General features: G+C 40.2%; 1 protein-coding gene across 1 annotated transcript in view; it reads right to left on the reverse strand.

Moving 5' to 3' along the window:
* Positions 1-25,593, reverse strand: part of HDAC8 (histone deacetylase 8) — a 219,611-nt gene that overhangs the window by 189,741 nt on the left and 4,277 nt on the right. The window contains exon 4 of the mRNA XM_082864933.1: positions 24,038-24,179. Coding sequence (XP_082721059.1) covers positions 24,038-24,179 — 142 coding nt within the window. The remainder of the gene's footprint in view (positions 1-24,037; positions 24,180-25,593) is intronic.

The following is a 25,593-nucleotide window of genomic DNA, read 5'->3' on the forward strand; positions in this document are numbered from 1 at the left end:
AAAAAAGAACTGGCTAGAGCAGGGAGTGGTAGGTGATGAGGCTAGAAAGATAGGCTAAGGCCGGACTTTTAAAGCCATCCTGGCAAGTGTCTGGACTTGTGTTTTATATATGAAGGGTAACCAATGTCTTTGATTTCTATTTCATGTGAAAAGCACCCACAATAGAATGTCTGTACTGCAGAGAGGATGTTTTAACTGTGGATTGCTACATAAAATCTATATTATTTAAACGAGTAAAACAATGATCAGAATTCTGAGTCTGAGGAATCTCTGAGTTAATCCCTCAGTTTCTTTATCCATTTTTTCCACTGAACAGAAAAATAGAAGGTTGATTATTCAGAAAAAATTTCTTTTCTGGTCACTAAAATACATAACAAGTCTACTATAAACCCCAGAAGCTCTGCTTCTTCCTCTTCTTAAAAAAAACAAAAACAGCTTTAGTGAGCTATATATCACATGCCATACAATTTACCCATTGAATGGCTTTTAGTATGTTCACCTCACCACAATCAATTTTAGAACATTTTTATCACTCGAAAAAGAAACCCTGTACTCATTAGCAGTCACTGCTCCTCATTTTTCTTGAAAGCTCCTGGGCCCTGGCAACCACTAATCTACATTCTGTCTCTATAGATGTACCTACTCTGAATATTTCATACAAATGGAGTATAAAATATGTGGTCTTTTGTGACTAGCTTCATTAACTTGGCATAATGTTTTCAGTTTCATCCATACTTAGCATAATGTTTTCAAGTTTCATCCATATTTTACCCTCTATCAGTACTTCCTTTCTTTTTATTGTCAAACAATATCCCATTGTATGGATATACCACATTTTACATTTATCAGTTAATGGACATTTGATTTTTCCCTACCTTTTGGCTATAGTGAATAATGCTGCAATGAACATTAGCATACAAATTCTTGTGTGGACATACGTTTTCAATTCTCTTGGGTATATACTTAGGAGTAGAAGTTCTGGGTCACATATTTTAATTCTATGTTTAACTATGAGGAACTGCCAAACTGTTTTCCAAAATGGCTGTACCGTTTTAGAGTCCTACTAGCAGTGTATAGGGGCTCTAATTTCTTTATATCCTCTCGAATACCTTCTATTGTTCATCTTTTTGATGACAGCCATTCTAGTGGGTATGAAGTGGTATCTCATTGCAGATTTGACTTGCATTTCCCTAATGACTAATGATGTTGAACATCTTTTAATGTCTTTATTGGCCATTTGTACATCTTCTTTGAAGAATTGTCTATTCAAATCCTTTGCATGTTTTTCATTTGGGTTATTGGTCTTTTTATTGCTAAGTTGTAAGAGTTTTATGTATATTTTGGATACAAGATTCTTATCAGATATGTGATTTGCAAATATTTTGTTACATTCTATAGGTTGTCGTTCTACTTACTTGCAGATATCATTTGCAGCACAAATGTTTTTAATTTTAATGAAGTCCAGTTCATTTTTTCTTTTGTCACTCGTGCTTTTGGTGTTGTATCTAAGAAACCACTGCCTAACCCAAGGTCACAAAGATTTACTCCTAAGTTTTCTTCAAAGAGTTTTATGTCTTACATTTAGGTCTTTGATCTATTTTGAGTTATTTTTTCTGTATGGTGTGAAGCAAAGCTCCAAATTCATTCTTTTTCATGTGGTTATCCAGTTATCCCAGGACCATTTGCTGAAGAGACTATTCTTTCCCCATCATATGGTCTTGGTATCCTTGTCCAAAACTGACCATGGATGTATGGGTTTATTTCTCAACTCTCAATTCTATTCTTTTACCTATATGCCTTTCCTTATGCCAGTAACAGACTGTTTTGATTATTGTAGCTTTGTAGAAAATTTTGAAATTGGGAAGTGTGAGTCCTCCAACTTTGTTCTTCTTATTTTAGAATTGTTTTGGCTATTCTGGGTCCCTTGCAATTCCATATGCATTTTAGGGTCATCGTGTAAATTTCTGTAAAAAAGCCCAGGCCCAGATGGTTTCACCAGTGAATTCTACCAAATATTTAAGGAATAAATAATACCAATTACCTGTAATGTTTTCCAGAAAATAGAAGCAGAGGGAACAGTTCTCATTTTATGAGGCTAGTATGACATCTGGTATACAGAAAATCCTAAGGATTCTACTAAAAACCGTTAGAAGTAATAAATGAGTTTTAGCAAGACTGCAGGATACAAGATCGAAATACAAAAATCAATTGTATCTCTATACCATAACAATGACCAATACAAAGATGGAATTAAGAAAATTCTACTTATATATTATAGCATCAAAAAGAATAAACATCTAGGAATAAATTTAACAAAAGAAGGGCAAGAAAAATATATTTGTATTTGGAAAATAATGTATACTGAAAACTACAAAAACATTATTGAGAGAAATTAAAGAATATCTAAAGAAATGGAAAGAAGGTATGATTCTTGAAATGTACATTTTCAAGAGGCCTGTCCTAGTAGAGCTAGAGATGGTAGTTTCAGAACTTGAAATATGCTGATTGTTACGTGAAGGATGAAGGAAACAGCTGAGGGCTTCCCTGGTGGCGCAGTGGTTGAGAGCCCGCCTGCCGATGCAGGGGACATGGGTTCGTGCCCTGGTCCAGGAAGATCCCACATGCCGTGAAGCGGCTAGGCCCGTGAGCCATGGCCGCTGAGCCTGTGCGTCCGGAGGCTGTGCTCCGCAACGGGAGAGGCCACAACAGTGAGAGGCCCACGTACCGCAAAAAAAAAAAAAAAAAAAAAAAGAAAACAGCTGATGCTTTTTTTGGATGTGGGGAGATGCCCTTTAGAAATTTATTTATTTCATATATTTTGGGTGTTTAACTGCAATTTGCTAGAAGTTCTGAAAAGTTTTTACAATTTTGTCCATCTTCTACAGTGCTGCAGTTGTTGGAACTTCTGCAAATTTCCATGGTTGTTGGTAATTCAGGACAAGGGCAGTCTTTCTAGCTGTAACTTTGGCATTTAAGGGCACCCCCACCCAAGCCTATAGCCTTTATGATCCAGCACAAATCAACTTTGTGCTTAACAAAGTTGCATTCTTACTTTCAAATAAGGTACTTTTCCCCTTATTTCCAGTACTTGCTAATCAAACCTCTTAATCATTCCAGGAATGTGCCATTGGTGCTTCTACTGTTGCTTCATTAAATGATGCTATCTGTACTGTCATGGATAATTTCTATGTTTAAGAGCTGAAATGTTTATAGGAGATCAGCAGGAGAGAAAAATTAAACTAACTGGTCAGAGGTGAGAGGTACACCAGAGATGGAAAGCAAGGTGGCTATCGCAGAAATCAAAACTGGCCAAAAATTTCAAGTGTTTTTTTCCTTTTTGTATCTCTTGCCCATCTAATTCTAATCCTCTCTTGGTATTAGCATGTCTCTCCTTCTCTCTAGACAGTACTCATAATCCTGCTTTTATGCCTTGACCCACCTGTAAACCTACACAGGTCATATGGTATTACGAAAAATCAGGAAAATAAAATTCTTGAAATCTGTTCTTTATGTTGGTACACAGACTATGTATTGTAAAATATACATATTTTACAAATAGTATTACTAAAGTAAACCTGTGGCAGACACACTTCTAAAAAGTTATGTGATAACTGACTCTGCATATCAAATCTTGAATTCACCAGAGGAGTTAATTTAAGGAACTCAGTGGATGAATTCTGTCATAGTGAAGGCTCCTTCTATAAAATGAATTCTCCATCCAACCTCTGTATCTATCCATTTGGCAACATGCATGTTTTTTATTCCCTGAGTTTTCTTAAATTGGAGCACACCTATACTTGGATCTTTAAGACAGTGCTGAAATCACTATTAGAACACAGCTTTCTTTTCCTCTCTGCTGAGTATAATGATCTAGGGAAGGAAAAGTGAACTAACAAATCCTAGCTTGTGTCATTATAGCTTATGACTGGTTAACATATATATATATTTTTTTAAAAAAAAATTTATTTATTTATTTATTTTATTTTTGGCTGCATTGGGTCTTTGTTGCTGTGAACGGGCTTTCTCTAGTTGCAGCGAGCGGGGGCTACTCTTCATTGCGGTGCGCAGGCTGCTCATTGTGGTGGCTTCTCTCGTTGCGGAGCACGGGCTCTAGGTGTGCGGGCTTCAGTAGTTGTGGCACATGGGCTCAGTAGTTCTGGCTCGTGGGCTCTAGAACACAGGCTCAGTAGTTGTGGTGCACGGGCTTAGTTGCTCTGTGGCACGGGGATCTTCCCAGACCAGGGCTCAAACCCATGTCCCCTGCATTGGCAGGCGGATTCTTAACCACTGTACGAAGCCCTGGTTAACATATAATAGGGTATTTCCATGCCTAATGTACAAGCCTCGTCAGGTCTTCTGTGGGCTCCCTTTTCTAACACCCTGTTTACTACCCCTGCGGCCAGTTCATGTCACTGTCTCTTGTGAGAATTGACTCAATGACTTTTACAGATCAAGAGTTTCTGTATTTATTTATAATACCATTGTTTCCTCTGTCAAAGAGGGAGACTGAAAAACCAGAAATCTTCTGTAATTTGATTTCATAGTTACGTCCAGCAAGTCCTTTTAGAGATTTACATGTTCCAATGATAGAAACTGAGGTAGGACCTTGTGTCTCTCTGCTTCAGTTTTTTGACTTATCAAAAAGTTCCTACCATACCCCACCTCCTTGACAGAAATGTTATCATGATAAGTTTAAATAAAGGCATGCATAAAAAATCCAAAGTACTGTCCTAATTATCTAACTCACAATTTTTCTCTCATTAAGACCCCAATTTTAATTTGACAGAGCTAAATAAATCAGCTTTATGCACACCTGCTTCTTTCCACATAAAAAACGCACACAAAATACATGCACCTGATTGTGGGAAACCAGAAATTAGTCCCACATGACGGATTTTCTTTTAACCACCCACTTTACATTTATAGTCCACTTTAAGGGCTCTGTGCCTGGAGTTGGCAGCTCTAAGAACAGTGAGATCAGTTTGTCTACAGTTGTTCCCAACCTTTTTTGGCTCTGGTACACCTACACTTGCTTCCAAAAATATACCCCCCAGTCTGGTGCTCAATGGAATGAAAATCTTTCCTGAGTTAATAGAATATAAAACAGAAAAGGCAATGGACATAGTTCTGCATTTTAGAGTACTCATAACAACACAGTGAGGCAAACCCGTGCAAATGACGCAATTGACCCTGCATCAAGAGAAACAGAGCTTTGGGCTGTTCTTTCAAAGGTGGTAAAGATTTACACTTCTCAGTCTGCATCTCCCAGCTTGGCCTCCCTTGCTTTTGAAGAGATGGTCAACCAAGGTAAATGGTGTGGCCAATAGCACTGGAATCAGTGGAAACTAACTGGTTTGTACAAGGACGAAAATCATGGTCTTGGTCCTATTAGCACTATGTTCTAAATGCCTGAGCTAACTAGCCACTGATATTGCCTGTGAGAAAACCAACCTTCATCAGAAACAGAAATGTGCTTGAGTACTAACACATAAATTAATAGCTCAGTCTCCAGGACTTGAATTCAACATGAAGCCTATTCCAAAGTTGCCATTTAATATGGTGGAAAAACCCCTATTTACCTGAACAATTTTCAAAGTTTCACAATTTGTATTATTCCCCCCAATAATTAACTTTATTTCAAGTAAAAGGCTTGAATTCCAACCATTTACACCACATTTCCTAAAATTAGCATGCATTTCTGAGAAATTTTTACTAGACATTGATATTATTTATATGAAATAAGCCTTGAAAGGCAAGTCTCTAAAGTTAATTGGGGCACCTTCTTTACAGGTATCTATTTCTCCTATAGGAAATTCACAGGTAGGAATTCCTGGTCAAGGCATTAATAAGAGCTTAACAACCTTCAAGATACCTCCTAATGGAAACTATAATAATCTCTTAAAGAAGTTTTGTTAGTTGTCTGGAATAAAGTCCATAATTACCCCTTGACTCAATCCACCTTGTATGATCTATAATTACTGTTATATTAAAGTACATCAGGCAAGATTAGTGATTTCAACTCCTCTCTGCTTATACCTTACCCTGATTTGCCCCCAGTCTCCAGAAGAGCTTAAAGAGCCATTTTTTACTAAATTCCAAAGACAAGATATAAAAGGCATGGGGAAAAAAAAGTTTCTCAGAAGAAAAATCCACTGAATTCTAGTAAAGACCAGCTAGGAAGTGAATGTCGCTTACTAGCATTCCAACTAAATTTAGTGGTATCGATTGTATACGAATGTGTGTGGGTCGCACATATGGTCACCTTATTTTTGATAAAGGAGGTCAGAATATACAATGGAGAAAAGACAGCCTCTTCAATAAGTGGTGCTGGGAAAACTGGACAGCTACATGTAAAATAATGAAATTAGAACACTCCCTAACACCATACACAAAAATAAAATCAAAATGGATTAAAGACCTAAATGTAAGGCCAGACACTATAAAACTCTCAGAGGAAAACATAAGAAGAACACTCTAGGACATAAATCACAGCAAGATCCTTTTTGACCCACCTCCTAGAGAAGTGGAAATAAAAACAAAAATAAACAAATGGGACCTAATGAAACTTAAAAGCTTTTGCACAGCAAAGAAAACCATAAAGAAGACCAAAAGACAGCCCTCAGAATGGGAGAAAATATTTGCAAATGAAACAACTGACAAAGGATTAATCTCCAAAATTTACAAGCAGCTCATGCAGCTCAATATCAAAAAAATGAACAACCCAGTCCAAAAATGGGCAGAAGACCTAAACAGACATTTCTCCAAAGAAGATATATAGACTGCCAACAAACACATGAAAGGATGCTCAACATCATTAATCATTAGAGAAATGCAAATCAAAACTACAATGAGATATCATCTCACACCAGTCAGAATGGCCATCATCAAAAAATCAAGAAACAATAAATGCTAGAGAGGGTGTGGAGAAAAGGGAACACTCTTGCACTGCTGGTGGGAATGTGAATTGGTACAGCCACTATGGAGAACAGTATGGAGGTTCCTTTAAAAATTACAAATGGAACTACCATACAACCCAGCAATCCCACTACTGGGCATATACCCTGAGAAAACCATAATTCAAAAAGAGTCATGTACCAAAATGTTCATTGCAGTTCTATTTACAATAGCCAGGACATGGAAGCAACCTAAGTGTCCATAATCGGATGAATGGATAAAGAAGATGTAGCACATATATACAATGGAATATTACTCAGCTATAAAAAGAAAGAAAATTGAGTTATTTGAGGTGAGGTGGATGGACCTAGAGTCTGTCATACAGAGTGAAGTAAGTCAGAAAGAGTAAAATAAATACCGTATGCTAACACATACATATGAAATCTAAAAAAAAATTGGTCCTGAAGAACCTAGGAGCAGGACAGGAATAAAGACGCAGACGTAGAGAATGGACTTGAGGACACGGGGAGGAGGAAGGGTAAGCTGGGACAAAGTGAGAGAGTGGCATGGACATATATACACTACCAAATGTAAAATAGATAACTAGTGGGAAGCAGCTGCATAGCACAGGGAGATCAGCTCGGTGCTTTGTGACCACCTAGAGCGGGGGATAGGGAGGGTGGGAGGGAGATGCAAGAGGGAGGAGATATGGGGATATATGTATATGTATAGCTGATTCACTTTGTTATACAGCAGAAACTAACACACCATTGTAAAGCAATTATACTACAGTAAAGATGTCAAAAAGAAAAAAAGAATGTGTGTGGGTAGTTGGATTAAATATTTGAAAATGCGTTGAAAAAAGAAAAAGAAAGTTGAGTTTTATCTTAGTGATAATACAGTTCGTATTAAAGACAGGTTGGGGTGGAAAATTAAATGAAGGTAAAACTGTAGAATCACACGTGGCTCTATCCAACTCTCATTCCTTCTTCTCTTTTTCCACAGAATTCTTGGTTCTTATATTTAAACAGCAAAACTGAGGAAACAAAGACTCTCACTACAATTCAGACATTAGAAAAAAACAGAAAGTCAGACCAATTAATTCTATAGATACACATTTTGAATTTGCACCTTCAATTTTCATTTAAGTTTTCTGAGAAAAGATGATACCAGCACGGGTTTGGTGACTATGGACAATAAATTGCAAGGTTTACTCAAAGTGCACACTGTTGTAGAACAATTCACCAATGCTGTAGATACTTGCCCTGCTCTAGCAAGGACCAGCTTCAGGAACTGTTCAGATTTATTATAAAAACAGGTACTGGGAAGAACAATAAAGAAAGGTTGTATGTCTCAGACTATTTGAAATGATTCCATTAAATAGACTGAAAAACACATTAAAATACCTAAAATAGACTGAAAAAGGCATACTACTGAATATTATGACTAGCACTTCTCAAAACCGTCCAGGTCATCAAAAACAAGGAAAGCCTGAGAAAATGTCACAGCCCAGAGGAGCTTAAGGAGACATGACAACTAAATGTAACGTAGTATCATTACACGTGGATGGGATCCTGGGACAGAAAAACAGTATTAGGTGAAGTCTGAATAAACTATGAACTATATCAATATTGGTTCATTAATTTTAACAAATGTATTATATTCATGTAAGATGTTAATAATAGGAGAAACTGGGTATGGGATACATTGGGACTCTCTGTACTATCTGCTCAATTTTTCTGTAAATGAAAAACTATTCTTAAAAAATAAAGTTTATTAAAAGTGGGTTCTATTTCTCAGGCTATTTGAAATGATTACACTAGTGAAAAAGATCTAATACTTGAGGGCCTAGCTCACGGGCCTGGATCAAGGGCACTCAGAGACTTCAGCCATCAGATGAGAACAGGACAAGGACTCCATACCCCCATAGTAATCCAGCTCAGAAAGCCACAAATCCAGGCACCCAAAATCCCTTCAGAGAATTTCAGTGGGAACAGTTGATAATTAAGATAATAAGCAAAGCCTATTTAACTTTCTTCATCCCAAACAACCCTACATCTTGAAAACACATTGTAGGCAGCAGGTTTCAAAAGCAGTGAAATCCCCATTTGCAGAAGTCAAACTAACAATTGGGGGGGTGGGGTGGGGGACAAGCCATCCCTGGTGACTTGCATCCTCCATCAGCTGCCAGCCCCTCCTGATGGAGAGAGGAGCTGGTATGGGAGCAGAGGCAGCCTGGGCCTTTAGCAACTCCTACCTCAGGCACTACGATGTTGATGTTGTCTAACACTATCGCTTACACAGACAAAGCACCCAAACTCCAAGTCAGACTCTTGCCCTCCTCTTGCCTAAGGATTCAGTAAGCACCAAGGACCATGGGAGCTCTATTCGTCAGTCAGGTTATGAACGCTGAAGGATAGTTTCTTAATGGAAATACTGATCATGGTTAATTAGTAAAACACAAATTTCAAGGTAAAAATCTCTTGATTCTATATATTCATTCTTTCATTCAAAGTATATATATTTATTAAAGAAGTATTATGAGCCAGATACTGGGCTCATGAAAGAAATCAGCTCAAGAGAACACTCTGAACTGATGAAACAGTTTAGATGAACATCAGATCAATAAATATAAATGTGGATGACGTTAATAGAATCTCATCAAGCAGAGAACATTCTTGATTTAACCTCGCACGCCCTCTATTGGTCTCTTGGTTAAAATGCAAAGCTTATATAACCCACAGTTTGGTAGGTCATGTTCAATATGCTGGAAATCTGACGTGCTGACTGCTCATTGGACTTCGTGAACACTCAGACCTCTGACTGCTATGTGGAATCTCCTCTCTCTCCTTCTCTCTCTCTCCCCGCTCCCTCTCTCTCTCCCTCTCCCTCTCTCTAATTTCATAATACCTGTTACGATACTACCATTGATTCATTCAACCAATATCTATTGAAGTCCTACCCTGAGAAGGCACTAACTCATCTTTCCAATTTAAATAACTTTATTCTTTATTTTTCAAACATATTGACATTCCATAAGTCAACTGGTAGTACCAGGAGAGACACTCCCCCAAAGGGTTGGGAATCAATGTTTCCCACTCATCTCTCTCTGCCCATCCATTCCAACTTTCATACTCGATCATTCACCCAACGAAAATTTTTTAAGTTTTCTATGTGCCAGGTAGAGTTCTAGGCAGTGAAGCTACAGTAATAAACAAAACAAATAAAAATCCCTACCCCCTATGAAGTTTATATTCTAGTGGGAAGGGGTGTAAGGCATGAAATAAATAATGAATAAGTAAATTAAATAATTTTTTAGACAATCAATAGTATGGAGAACAATAGAACAGGGAAAGGGCAATGGGAGGCTTTTTTGCAGTGCAAATTTAAAAATGTGGTCAGGGAAGGCCTTACTGAGAAAGTGATATTTGAGCAAAGACTTGAAGGAGGTAAAGGGTCATTAATTGGGAGAAGGATATTTCAGGCAGTGAGAACAGGAAGGGCAAAGGCCTGGAGGTGGGAACATGCCTGGTATGTTCAAGGGAAAAGAGGAGTCCAGTGGCCAGATAATAGCGAGGAAAAGAACAGTAGTTCTACAGGGGGGGAAGGAGAAATAGGGGGAATGCACAGGGCTTTGTAGGCCATGGTAGGCACTTCAGCTTTTACTCAGTGAAACAGGGAGCCAAGGCAGTGTTTTGAACAGAGGAGTAATAGGATCTGACTTCTGTTTTAATAGGATCACTATGTCCGCTGTGTGGAGAATAGACCTAACAGGGGCAAGGCCAGAAGCAGGAACACTAGTTGGGAGGTGGTTGCAATAATCCGAGAGAGATGAACTAGGGTTATAGTGCTGGAGGCAGTGAGAAGTGGTCAGATTCTGGATATATTTTAAAGATGGAGTTGGGATTTTTTACAGACTGAACATGGGGTGTGAAAGAAAAGGAGTCAAGGATGATTCCAACATGTTTGGTTTCAACAACTGGAAGAGTAGGGCTGCCATATGAGGGGGGATTAGGAGTTAGCTTTTGGACATATATTAAGTTTGGGATGTCAACCAGACACCCACCAATCAATCTACTCTCTACCATCTCCTACCTAGCTATCCATTTACCCACTCAGATTTCTCTATGTCACAAATCCCTTGACATCTCTGTATGTCTTTCGGTGTGCCACTTCCAATTTTACTAACAATACTGCCTCCTACTTTGGCAAAAAACTGGGTATTTTTGATGTCTCCCTTCACCTTACCCCCAAGAGCTAACTGATCACCAAGTTCTGTCAGTTATGCCTCTAAAATCACTCTCAAGTGCTCTTCTTCCTTTTCACATCCACTGTCACCACCTTTGTTCATACTTTCAAGATCTCTCCCCTGGTTTTTGAGCATAGCAATTTGATCTTTTCCTTTACTAGTGAGACTGGGTAGACGGGTCCAGTGGATCTGGGGTCAGGAGGTGGAGGCAAGGGGCAGGGCATAAGTAAGAGGGTCATTTACTCCCTTCCCTGGTACCTAGACCTGAAAGCGAATGCCAGAATTACATTTAAGAGAGAATGCTAGGGCTTCCCTGGTGGCGCAGTGGTTGAGAATCGGCCTGCCAATGCAGGGGACAAGGGTTTGAGCCCTGGTGCAGGAAGATCCCACATGCCGCAGAGCAACTAAGCCCGTGCGCCACTACTGAAGCCCGCGCACCTACAGCCCATGCTCCGCAACAAGAGAAGCCACTGCAAAGAGAAGTCTGTGCACCGCAACGAAGAGTAGCCCCCCCCACCCCGCCGCAACTAGAGATAGCCCGCGTGCAGCAACAAAGACCCAACACAGCCAAAAGTAAATAAATTTAAAAAAAAGAGAGAGAATGCTGAGGTTGAGCTGGGAAAGCATACCTATAATAAGATTATGAGATCAAGGTTGCCTTGAGTGCCCCCCCGCAAATACTTCCTGATCAACAACCTTCCAGTGAATCAGACAGTGGGCCAACCACGATGCCACTGGAAAGCTAACACCTCTTTCATGATGAAACTGGTCTCTCAGCCTTAGATTGCTGGAGATAATTGCAGGGTACAAGGTAGACAAGTGCATCGGGGAGTAGCAAGACTGGATGAGTGATCATGGAGTGAGAAGGGCATGAAGTTCTACGGGCTGCTGATGTAGGAGGTGTGTGGGCGGATGACTGAATTTCACTTCAAAGGTTTCCAGGTAAGAGTCCTTCAATTTCTGCCATGGCAGATGTGGCTGTGCCAAAAGGAAATCACACCTGAATGATCCAGTTAGTGTAATTCATATATGGCAAACACTTTCTGGTGCTTAGTATGGGCCAAGTATTAGTCTATGTACTTTACACACATTAGTTCGTGTAATACAACTGCTTTGTGAGGTAGGTACTATTATTATCTCCATTTTATAGGTGAGGAAATCAAGGAACAGAGTTTAAGCAGGTTGTTCAAGATCACATAGGAAGCGGCAGTGCTGGGATTCAAACCCAGGCAGTGTGACTTGAGTCCCTGTTCTTACCCCCTCTGCCATGTTGTATGGTGAAAGCTAACAGAATGTGCCCTTGGGTGGTCCATACTTGGGTAGTCAAGATATTGACCAGACTCAGGGATGTCAGTGGTTCTAGCAAATAGCCAGGGTGAGAGTGGGCTGGAAATAATTAATGCCATGAAGGGAAGAGGTCTGGATGGAGGGGTATAGTGGATTAGAAATGAATTCTGAGGAGGCTGGAGGTGGAGAACCAATCGTATTATGTATCAGAGGTGTAGCAGTACTGCTGCTCCGCCAGGACCTGGTCAATCCATATGGCCTGGAAGGTTGTCTGCTGGTAGTGGTATGGTGGAGAGGTAAATGTGGGGGAGGAGGACTTTGAATGGCATTCTCCAAAACTAGTATATGAACTGGAGGCTGTGGTTGGAGAGCAGATGGCTATGGAACTTGTGAAAGTGGAAGGCCTTTTAGATGCATGGGCAGCAATGGCTGGGAAAGAGGGATCCACCACTAAGAAGGCGTTACAGATGTGCGAGGAGGAAAAATCTGCACTGAAGTTCATTGGAATGATATCCCAAGGACCTGAAGGTTACCTTGGTGTGTCTTTGTCTCAACTGTAGGATCACAGAGGTATACCAGAGGTTAGGTCAGATATGGGGCAACTAGAAGAACCCTTAGTCCAGGAGTTCTCAAACTGTGTTGTGCATCAGAATCACCTTAGGGAGACACTGGTTAAAAAAAAAAAAAAAAGAATATTCTTGGGCTTTACCCCTAGTGGGTCTGATTTAGGAATCTTCATTTTAGAATTAAGATGCAGGTGGGCTGCAGGCCACATTACGAAACACACTCCATGAGATTATATGCAAGTCTGAATAGGCTATGTTGGCCCACTGGAGGGGTGCCCTTGGGCACAGGCAACCCCCGATCCTAACAGAATGGGGCATCTTGGAACAACATAAACCTCTGGGCTGCCCCAGGATGGACCTGGATCTTTACGTTCTACACTCGCTGCCCCGGCTCCTCTGCGCTACAACAATTTGAGCTCATGATCACAAACTGCTTGTCCCTCTCAAAGGAAGTGTCTCCCTATCTTGAAGGTGGCCTTGAAGAGCTCTCATTCCCACTTGGGGTAACTGGCCTTGTTTAGGGCCAGCTTAGGTCCAGAGATCAAAAGTACCTAGGTCCTCCTGTGACAGGACAATACTCCCCACCCATCACCCCCTCCTCACCCACACCCCTGTACCTGGATGTTGAAGGCATTAGTCAGTGGTATAGACCAGGGCTGGGGTAGAAGGCCTTCAGCTACGGGAAGGTCATTTTTGTGTCTGGGGACCAAATTCCTTTCTCCTTAAGAGAAAGGATACTGGGGAAGTGAAGATGCAGAGGTAGTAGATGAACTGTGGGCAGTATCAAGGGGTTGCTGACGTCTTCAATCATTTTAGGGACTTCATTTTAGAAAAATGTACATCTTATCCAGCACTATGTAAACTCTGCCCAGAAATATCACTTTCACACTTTGGGGCTTGGCCTGGGGATAGTGCTACTGTAATCATTCAACTACCACGCAGCTCAGACATTCTGTGACACCTCATTAAGTGAATTTATCAAAATATTGCCCAGGTAAATATTCTAGGAGGTGGTGTGTGATCTCATTTGCTGGAAGCAAGTGGGGACACTGCACAGGAATCCTCCATTCATTACCTTTCTTGATCCAGATGAGGTTGTCGGTGCCCCTAGGGGATACATAACCCTGTGAAGGCCAGAGCCTTATGGAATTGAGCTAGAAGGTTCTGGGGTAACAGAAAGGATTTTGAATAGTGATTACACTGAGGACAGAATAATCTTGACAAGAAGAACTCCCTGCTTTTTATTTTCAGAAAGGGTCTCAAGGTTAATGTGGAAGAGATGGAGAATCTGATGAATCCTGCTGCCAGCTGCTGTCCAGAGTTTTTATTTTATAGAAGGCCTTGATTTTAGATTCAGAGAGCACCTGCTCCTTAGGAAGAAGAAAAGTCCTGGATATCAGCACTACAGCACAGTCACCCTTGCCAATTAGGGGTGGTCCCACCGTCTCTTGGTAAGGAGTATCCTCATTTGCCTTATGAGTATGGGCTGGACCTAGTAGTGGAGGTCGAACAGTGAATTCATGTGATGTTTGGGAGGAGTAGGGGTATAGGGAAGGCTGGCAGTGAAACTTTGACAAAGCAAAGGGCCTGAGTCTTTAAGCCGATCGTGAATAGTCTACTTTCAGCCAGGAGCTTACAGGCAAAGGGGACGTGGAAGTGCAGTGGGTGACAAACAGTACCAGGGCTCACTTTAGCTGGACAGGCAGTGGGACCCCACTGGACCAGAGACTTGCCTGAGAGGCTACCTAAGACCCCCTGAGTGTAACCCAATCTGGATATAAGTGACTTTCATCAAACACTTACTATGTGCCAGGCTCTTTGCTAGGCTCTTTAATACAATGATCAGATTTAAGCCCCATCACCCTATAAGGTGGGTACTATTATTATCCCTAATTTACAACTGAGGATACTGAGGCACAGAGAGGTTTTGCAGCTAGTAACTGATGGAGCTGGAATTCCCTGTGCAACACTGAACCACTGTATTAGACTATCTTCCCTAGATCTCATCTGATCTGGGCTATTATGGGAAAGGTTTGTTCATTTTGTCTCATGATGGGTCTGTTCTGCAGGTGCCAGGATGGAATGGGTGTAAAGAGGAAGTGATAAGGACATGTGCTCCATGGCTGAAGGAGGAGTCTGCCTTGGTGCTGAGGCGACGTGGCTGACCCTGAATCCAGGTTTCCATTTTCATGCAGTGATCTATTGGTTTGGAAAGGCTGGAGGTGGGATGGTGTCAGTAGAGGAGGGGGTTCTGGCTGCTTGGTTAATGAGTTATACTGCACATACAGCACTCTGGAGAACTGGAACTGGAATGCAATCCACTGTCATTCACTCTGTGCATAAAGAGCTGGAGCTCTTGAGAACAGAGCTCTAGTAGCTTTGATCCCAACTGCTAGCTGGACGGTAACTAAGAGCTGGAGGTCTCATTCTATATTCTTCTTGTTGAGTTTGCCAAGACACAAGGCAGAGTTATATGGCTCTATCATTCACTGCCCCCAGGTGGAAGTCCCAGAAACCAATGGCATTCTAGGGCAATAATCTCTCCTCTCCTAGCAGCGAAGCAGGCAGAGGGGGCCCAGCTGGCACAGATCCCGTGTCACCAGGTGGAAGGCTGAAATGTCATGGGATAAGATGGCAAATAACAGAATTGTGGCAAGAAGAAGGGCAGGTTGAGCTAGAGATGGAAATAAGTCTTAAATGGATTATCAGAATGAGATAAAGGAAAATACTGGGAGCTGTAATGCAGAGTCAAACAGGAAGAGGTGAGGATGAGAAACAGCCAGTCAAAGTGGACAAAGAAGATGCGATCTCGGCAAATTCTGGAGGTTAGGAGTCACTGTCCCATGCTGGGTTTTAATACCTCCTAGTACATGTTTACATGGAAAGAGTGAGTCCCATTTAAGGGGATCTAGATGGGACAAGATGGCTTCTTAAGAGACTGACTACAAAAAGCAGAATCAAAGAATTCAAAGAGGCCTGTGAGCAAGTGATAGAAGTGGACAAGAGTCATTTCATGGAGAAAGTAGAGGCCATGGGGCCAGCACTCACTAGTAGGCAACCCAGATACTTCTCTGCTATACCCTCCTTGACTCCTTTTGCTCTGGCTTCAGAAGAGGTGGGTCTCCTCCTCCCAAAGCCATTCCTCTCATCCTCTCCTGCCTCCTCCGAGACTTTGCTCCATTTCTTATCCTTCTCATATTTCCGTTATTTCCCTTTCAGTCTACAAATGTTCTCAAAGCTCTTCAAACAAACGCAACAAGTCAGCCCTCAACCCTGTTTCCCTTGGCCACTGCCCTCCTCTCCTTTCTTTCTCATTTGAACTTTTGGACAGATTAATGTTCCTTTCTTGTCCATTTCTTTAGTTCCTGCTCACCCCTCAACAGTTTGTATTCCCATCACTCTCCAGAAAGTTCTCTTACCAAGGTCATTAATGACTATATTAATTGCCAAATATGACTGACACTTCAGTACTGCCCTGGATTGTTGAGAGCTCTTTTCTTCTTTAAACTCTTCTGCTCCCTTGGTATTCTATGGTCCCTTTCTATTTCGACTACCTGGCCAGTCCTGATTGCTGCTTTTCAGCTGAACTCACTGGGGCTTCTTCTTATACTTGCCCATTACAAGTTGGTATTTCCTGGGGTTCTAGGCTCTATTTTCTTTTTCTCCTCACTCTCTGCCTTTTCCCTAAGTAATCACACCCATTTTCCTGGTTTGTGCTACCATTTCATATACAGGCAACACATCTGCTTCTAGTTCCAGCTTCCACCTCCACCTCCAAATCTCAGAATCCAATTTCCCTGGGTACTACCTCTGCTGCATACCACCACCTACTCCCATGTACTGAGGTAGTATAATTCAGGGGTTAAGTACACAGGTTGAAGAGTTAGATTGCCTGGGTTTGACTCTCATTGCTCTGCCTTAGTTCAGGTCCTCATCACTTGTCAGTGAGAGTGCCGATACCCAATTCAGTCCCTCGACCTATAGTCTACACCTCCTTCAATCCATCCTCTATAACTACAGTCAGTTTCCTAAAACACAAATCTAACCACGTTACTACCTAACATAATATTTCAGTGCCCCCCATTTCCTACTGAAGAGTTTCTCAAAGTGTGTGCATCAGAATCACCCCTAGATTTTGAAAGTGCAGGTTCTGATGCCCCAGTCCAAACCTACCTGATCAAGATCTCTGAGAGGTCTAGAAATCTGCATTTTTCAACTGAGTGACTCCGACATACATGAAGCCCTTCATGAGCCATTTCCTACTTTTCTACCTCATCTGCTGCCATTATCTACTTTGAACCTTAACCCTCCAGCAATGTGTGTAGTTCCCCCAATCCGCCAAGCTATTTCACAGTGCTGCTTCTGCAAGGCCCTTCACCTACTTGTCTCCCCAGCACATTCCTCTCCATCCTTTGAAGTCTTCTTAACCACAACCTCCTTACTGAGAAATCTTACTTTCCTTCTGTACAGCTGTTTCTCAACCATTTTTTCATTATCATTCCCTCACCCAAGGAGCCTTTTTAGACACCTTTTTCTAATTGACCTCTCCGCGAAATTTTATATCACAGAGGTACTGTACATCTGTTATGTACTGTGACCCTTTGGAAAACCATAAACTATGTAACATCTAAGTTTCTTGCCGCCCCCGCTTCCCTACCACCTGCCCCGGCAAGAATCAATTTTTGCTCCCTTGGGGGCAGTATCACTCCCATTGAGAATACACGCTCTGCAGCAGCAGAAGACACTGCTATCCAAACCGGTCTTCTTGAGGTTCACCTTTGGTTTCTCTGATAAGTCTTTTCTGATTCTCCTCCTATCTCTCTCACCACTCCTTCTCAAGACTCAACTTTGTAGGTCTTTCTTCTCTTGCCTGCCTTGTAAACACTGGCATTCCACAAGGCTCATTATTTGAGTTTTTTCCCCTGTATTATTTTACACATGCTTCCCAGGTTAGTTTGTCTATTTCCTTAATTTTAATTACCACCTATCATGCTGGCTCCCAAATCTGTATCTTCAGTGAAGATGATTCTCCTGAGCTCCAGCCTCTTGCTAGTCTAAGTACGGGCCACAAATTGGCAGCCTTTAGTATTGCCTGGGAGTTTGTTAGGAATGCAGATTCTCAGGTTCCCCCAAGACCTGAACCAGAATCTCCAATTTAATAAGATCCCTGGGTATTTTGTATGCACATTAAAGTTGAGAAGTCATAGGCTGGACCCCATTGCCGACTCTGTAATAGACATCTCTAATTAGATGCTCCATAGGCAGAGCAGTCCCCATCACCTACTCTTCTTGGTTAAAGGTAACACAATTACTCAGTCATCTACACAAGAAATCTAGATCACTCCTTCCTTATCATTTATATCAAACTGGTTACCATTCCTACCTATTCTAGCTACTAAATGGCTCCTGAATTTATTCTCTCATCTATGCTCATCACCACAGCTTTCACCTCCTTTAGGATAGATTATTATCACAGTAAAGGTCCTAACAGATTTCTCTGTCAACATTCTGGCCCCCAACACTCACCAATTTATCTACCAACTATTGCCAGAATCATATTCCTAAAATGCAAATCTGATCATGTTACCTCTTCCTGGCTAAAGATTCCTTCAGTGATTCTTTACTCTTTTAAACCAAGGTTCTTAACCAGGGATCCACACATGGGCTGTAGGAGATCCTTAGACTTTCTGAAACTATAAGGAAAAATTTGTGTATGTACATTTTTCTAGGGACAGTGTTATATAGCTTTCATCAGATTTTCGGAGGGGTCCATGACCAAAATAGGTCAAGAACCACTGACCTGAAGGATCAAGTCCAAGCTGTTCAGCTTGGCAAACAGGACCCTTCATACCTCTCCCACCTCACCTCCAGCCACTTGCCTATAGGAGCCCTTGGTTTCAGCTTTAATTATAGACCTGGAAGTGCCCTCAGCTTTCACACCTCTGTGCCTCTGCACATGCTGTTCCTGAAATAACCCCAAGGTCACATACACAACTAGTAAGTGGTGCATTCCACTCTTTCTGGACACCCCACTACCTTGTGCCTAACTCTAGCATACACCGACCATATCATGCCTCTATTGTAACAGCTTCCCACTTTGTTCCAAGCAGATTTTATTATAAAAAGTTTTATTAATAAAAGTAATATAATCATATTAGAGAAAATATATGAAAATATATAAAACAGAGAAAAGGTACATGTATGTATCTGTGTGTGTGCATACCCACATATACATATAGTATATATATATAGTGTGTGTATGTATATATATTATATATATATATATCATACTATCATCATCGTCACAAAGTCACTGGTATCATTTTGTTGTATTTCCTTCTAGAAATTCTTTTCATATGCAGATATTTTTTTACATATCTCTAATCAGAGTGAATATATGATGCTGTAGCTACCTGCCCTTTAAAAGCAAAGCCAACAATATACGATATGCATTTTTTCTTGTTATGCAGTTGTCCTAACCACCATTTTTAATAGTTATATAGTAGCCCATCAAGTGGATATGTTGCAGTATACTACGTAACCATCCCACTGTTGTTGAATATTTAGGTCTCCTTCCCTCCTTTTTTCTTGGCTATTATACGTGAAAGAGAAATTACCATCTTCATATACACAGCTTTTCCATATTTTGGATTGGCTTATTTCCTTAGATTACCAAGAGTAATAGATGTATGAGTTAAGATCTTTCTTCCTTTGGTTCAAATTTGGTAGAAGTAAAATATATACATGTATATATAATGTTTCAATTTTTCTTCCTCTAATTATTAGCGATACTAAATATTTTTTCATGTTTATTTACTATTTGTTTCCTCTTTTGTAAATTGTTCATGTCTTTTACTAATTTATCTGAATATTAGTGTTTTAAAAAATCAGTTAGAATAGTTAATGATTTTAACCCTTTGTTAATATTTGCTGTAACTATTTTTTTGCCTCTTTTTATTTTGGTAAAATTTTAGCTGCAAAAGTTAGAAAAAATCTCATTACTGAAATTTTGAAAACTAGAAAAACACATTAAAAAAATCATTTTAATTCTGTCACCCTAACGTAACCACTACTATCATTCCCACTAATTTTTTTAAAAAAATGCATGTATTAAAAAAAAATGCATGTATTTTACAAAGTTGTAACTGCAGTGTGCAAACAATTTTAAAACCTGTTTTATTAACCCAGAAGTATTTTTCTGAAATGCCCCATAGTCTTCATAATCATCATTTAAAATAATAGCATAATATTCCATGGAATGGATTCACCCTTTCCTTATTGCTAGATATTCATGTTATATCTAATTTTAAAAAATAAATAACACTGGTAAATATCTTCAGGTTTCTTTTCCATATTTTGAATTATTTTCTTAGGAAACATTCTCAGAAGTAGATTACTAGATAAAAGGGCATTAATACATGCTGGCTACCAAACTGTTTTCTTAAGGGGTTGACCCAAACCACACTATTACTAGCAAACTCAGTACCATTTTTTTTCAGTTCTATTAAAGATAGGCTACGTAAAGAGGTTACCTACTTATCTGCATTTCTTTGATTAGTAGTGATGAACATTGTCCCATGTTTTCCAGTTGTGCTTAAAACTCCTTTGTAAATTGTCTATTCATGTTCTTTGCCCATATTTCTTCTTATACATCATACTGTATGAATGTCTGAGAAAATGCAAACCTGTCACATTTTGTCATATTTATGTCAAATATGCCTTTCTAGTCTGTGTTTAGATTTTATTTTTGAAATGGCCATAAAAGTTATTTTGGTTTTAAAATTTTATACAAATATGTTGATCTTTTCCTTTGTTTTTCTTCTATTCTTTCCTAAGCTTAGAAAACTATTCCCCTTTAGAAGCCTGATGAATATTCATTCATTCTAGGGTTTTTTTCCTAATTTGCTTTTTTATATTTAACTCTTCAATCCAGCTGCCACTTATTTTAGTTTATTACAGGAGATGAGAGTATAAATGCTACAAGCTGTCACAACATCATTTACTGAACAATCCTTTCCAATCACTTGGCAACACATCCTTTATAACTGATTGAATTCTTATATGCAACAGTCTCTTTGGGGAGTATACTATAACATCATTTGTCTAATCTTATACCAGTGGTACCAGTGTTTTCATTATCACAGTTTTTTATGTTTAATATCTAATAGCATTAGTCTCTCATTACTCTTCTTTTGCAGAATTTTCTTTGAAAATCACTCTTCTTTGGCTTTCAGATGCAATTATTTGCTGTCTTACCTCTAAGAGATAAACTTCTTGAGGGCAGAATTGGTTTATTTCCTTAGAATATTGCTGGGAATAATAGTACTGGGTCAACAGGTACAAACATTTTCCCCACTCTTAACATTTCCAACGTTTTCAAAGAGTGTGCCAATTTCACTGTAATCCTGCCAGCACCTGGATATTTTGAAATAAAAGATTTCTTTTTCAAAATTGGTAGGGGAAAAATGTGCCATGCTTCAATTTCTGTATCTCTGCTTATTAGTAATGATAAAAATATGCTTGACACTATGTAGGTGCTTAATCAATGCATGTTGAATGAATAAATGGCATGTATGAACCTGTACATGTATTTGGGGATACGGGGGTTTAAACAGATATTGTGGTTATAAGAGATAAATGCCCGCTAGATGTAAGTTTGTGGGCTAAATGCCTGTATTCCATCTGCAGAGGTTCTAGAGGCGCCAAGAACGCCTTGGAATTTGGACCTGAATTGGGGCAATCTCTAGAGACTCTTGGTAATTTATATTTACCACAGGCATGTCTGTTTCCAGGTAGGATCAGCTGCAAGCTGTCTGAAACAGTTAAGATAATGGCATGTGGGTATGCCCACGCCTGCATACAGCCCAGAGGCAGCCATAATTGGCTGGAGATAGAGTTTGCTTCCTTTGGCAGCAAAACAGTAATAAGAAGTGGCAGGTACCTGGGTATTCCACTGCAAACTGACCCAGGCCCTAGGAGGCCTTAAGTGGTGAATTTAAATATATAAGCTGCTCCAGTGCCACATGCAGAAACTAGAGCTGACTTGTAGGACTGGGCATTTCCCATGAAACCACACTACTTTTCTTTTCAACTTGCTAAGCATGAGAAGGCAGAGAAGTCCTTGGTTCAGAGAAGCTTGGTTTTGTCCCTTTTATCTATAGCTTGAAGCAGACAGGGTCATTTTTCCCTCCTAGAGATCACTGTCTTGATTTTGAATTTTTTTAATAGAGCAAAAACTAACAAAAGGCAGGTGTTTCTCTTTGTTTTTAAGACCATGTAAAACTCATTACTAAACACAGCTTCTGTATGCTCCACCACCTCAGTTGTAGATTCTAGTAGTAAACTTACTCAAGGATTTCCTTGGTCATGAAATCTATCCATTTGATGAAAAGAATTCCATATTATTACCTTAATCTGCATATGCTGAAATTGTGCTCAAGATTTTATTCTGAAAAATAAAGTGCTGTTTTCTCTAGACTCAAGAGCACTAGAGTATCAAGGTCATGGCAGATAGTATGAACAACTGGTGTGTGAATGATGCATTGGCAGTTCCTACCACTGCTGCTTTATTTCACTCAAATAGCACATTGATAAATTCAGTTTTTAAATTCCCTCTCCTCTGGAGGGGAGATAAATTAGGAGTTTGGGGTTAACAGATACACACTACTATATATAGAATAGGTAAACAACAAGGACCTACTATATAGCACAGGGAACTATACTCAGCGTCTTGTAATAACCTATAATGGAAAAGAATCTGAAAAGTATAACTGAACCACTTTGCTGTACAGCTGAAACTAACACAACTTTGCAAATTAACTATACTTCAATAAAAATAAATAAATCAATAAATAAAATCCTTCTCCTCCAACATGTACTACAGCCATCTTAAGCAAGATACCAAATGCTGAATAAGGCTCAGCAGTCCCTGTCAGACACAGAGTATAGCTGTTTGAAATGTTAACATCAAACTCAAAAAGGACTTTTCCTGTAACTCCAAGTAGCATCCAATAGCTGTTGCACAAGCCCTTTCTCCTTAGGGTAACACCTCTAAGTTGCCACTTTGCTGCTTAGAGATGGCAGCATAAGCCTCTTTTTAAAAAAAATTTATTTATTTTATTTATTTATTTTTGGCTGCATTGGGTCTTTGTTGCTGTGCGCAGGCTTTCTCTAGTTGTGGCGAGTGGGGGCTACTCTTCATTGCGTTGCGCGGGCTTCTCATTGCGGTGGTTTCTCTTGTTGCGGAGCACGGGCTCTAGGCACGCAGGCTTCAGTAGTTGTGGCACATGGGCTCAGTAGTTGTGGCGCATGGGCTTAATTGCTCTGTGGCATGTGGGATCTTCCCAGACCAGGGCTTGAACCCGTGTCCCCTGCATTGGCAGGTGGACTCTTAACCACTGCGCCACCAGGGAAGCCCTAAGTCTCCTTTTTGATTCTTCAGCCTTTTGTTTTAAATCTGTTCTCATCAATTCTCCATCTATTCAAAAATCTGTTTGCCACTCCTTTCAAGAACTAGCTCCAAAATTCACCTCTTCCAAGACTTCCATGATTAACTGCTCCTTATTGCTAAATCTCTTCATCTCATACATATATTCAATTGGTACCAAAATTGATGTTGCTCCCTAATTATTCTAGTTTTAATAATGTTTCTAGAGTATAAGTTCCTTGAAGACAGGAATTTCCAGAAAGCTTAAAAGGAATTTCGAGATTGTCTAGATATCTAGATTAATATCCTTTGCTCTGCCCATTTTCCTGATGAAGAGACTGAGACCGAGAGAGGTTAATCTGTCCAAGTCAGTCAGCCAAGTTTGTAGAAAAAGTAGGCATAAAGCCCAGGTGTCCTAACTTTCAATAGTACACTTTCCACTATATTATGTCATCTTTTATTTTACTTGTATCTCTTCAGAAGGTGTAGTAAAGTGTCATACACACACACCCCCCACGTCTCTCAATAACTGCCAATACAATAAACATAAGAGTTTACATAAACAAGAAACTGACTCAAGGAAAGAGATAGAAAGCAGAAAGGTCATTTTCTTACTTCTTTGCATGATGCCACCCTCCAGACCAGTTGATCGCTACTTTGCACATTCCATCAATCAGGCACTGGGCAGCTGTGATTGTAGCCCCTCCTACAGCTGCTGCATAGTCAAATATTCCTTCAGTGGCTGGGCAGTCATAACCTTCAGGCAAACATCAGAAGAGCTTGTTAAAAGATAAGCTGGATAAAGAGGGGTGTGATATTATGACTTATAATAAAGAATATATAGTTAACCCTTGAACAACATGGGTTTGAACAGCGCAGGCCTACTTACAGGTGGATTTTTTTCAGCAGTAAATACTACAGTACTACACCATTAGCAGTAGGTTGAATCCGCGGATGCGCAACTGCAGATGTGGAGGGCTAACTATAAGTCATACTCAGGTTTTCGACTGCACGGAGGGTGGGTGCCCCTAACCCATGCGCTGTTTAAGGATCAACTGTATTTCTTCCCAGTTTGTGGCAGAGTTCCTAAAATTCTTGGAATTCCTAAATGATGAGTTATAGATGTGTCTTGGTTGTATTAATGAGGTAACTTGTGGACCACATCTAAGGATGGGGGTTGGTTGCCAGTAGAATTATGAGGGTTGGAACTATCAGTTCCATCCCCCTGACCTCCTGTGTGAGGCCAGAGGAACTGGTGATTGAGTTTGTAAAAAATGAATAAACAGAAACTTAAATTAAATAGTCAGGAGACCAGAAGGGGGCGCTCTCACACCCTGAAACAATAACCAAGTTTAACAAGAAGAAAGACTTCTCTTCTTTCCTGGCAAGGACTCAATGAAAAAGCCATGGACTCTTTTTTTTTTTTTAAACCATAGCTCTCCCAAGTTCCTTTCCCTCTCTGTAAAAGTGTTCTCCTTCCCTTGCCATGGCTTGCCATGGTTGCAGACCCCAAATTGCAATTCTCTGCTGATCCCAAACAAACCCATCTTTGATGGAGAAATATCTGGCAGCCTACTTGTTTAGGTCAACAAGTTTAATCACCACTTGGCCAATGACTTAATCATTCATGCCTATGTAATGAAGCCTCCATAAAAACCCCAAAGGAGAGGGTTTGGAGAGCTTCTGGGTTCGTGAACACGTAGAGATTTGGGGAGAGTGGCACACCTGGAGAGGGCATGGAAACTCCATGCCCTTTCCCCTTATGTTGCCTTTATGCACCTCTTCCATCTGGCTGTTCCTGAGTTATATCCTTTAATGATTAACTGGTAATCTAGTGAATATATGGGTTTCCTGGGTTCTGTGAGCCGCTCTAGCAAATTAATTAAATTCAAGGAGGGGGTCATGGGAATTTCTGATTTATAGAGAGTTGGTCAGAAGTACAGGTAACAACTTGGACTTGTGCTTGGCATTCTGAGTTGGTGAGGTTGCTAGAACCTCCAATTTGCAGCCTGTCAGCCAGAGCACAGGTAACAGCTTGGGTTTGCAACTGATGTCTGATGTGGAGAGAAGTCTTGTGGGACTGAGCACTTCACCTGTGGAATCTGATGCTCTCTCCGGGTAGAGAGTGTCAGAACTGAGTTGAATTGTAGGACACCAAGCTGGTGTCCTGA

This window comes from Leucopleurus acutus (genome assembly GCF_964270905.1).
Source record: "Leucopleurus acutus genome assembly, chromosome: X".
Classification (NCBI taxonomy): Eukaryota; Metazoa; Chordata; class Mammalia; order Artiodactyla; family Delphinidae; genus Leucopleurus; species Leucopleurus acutus.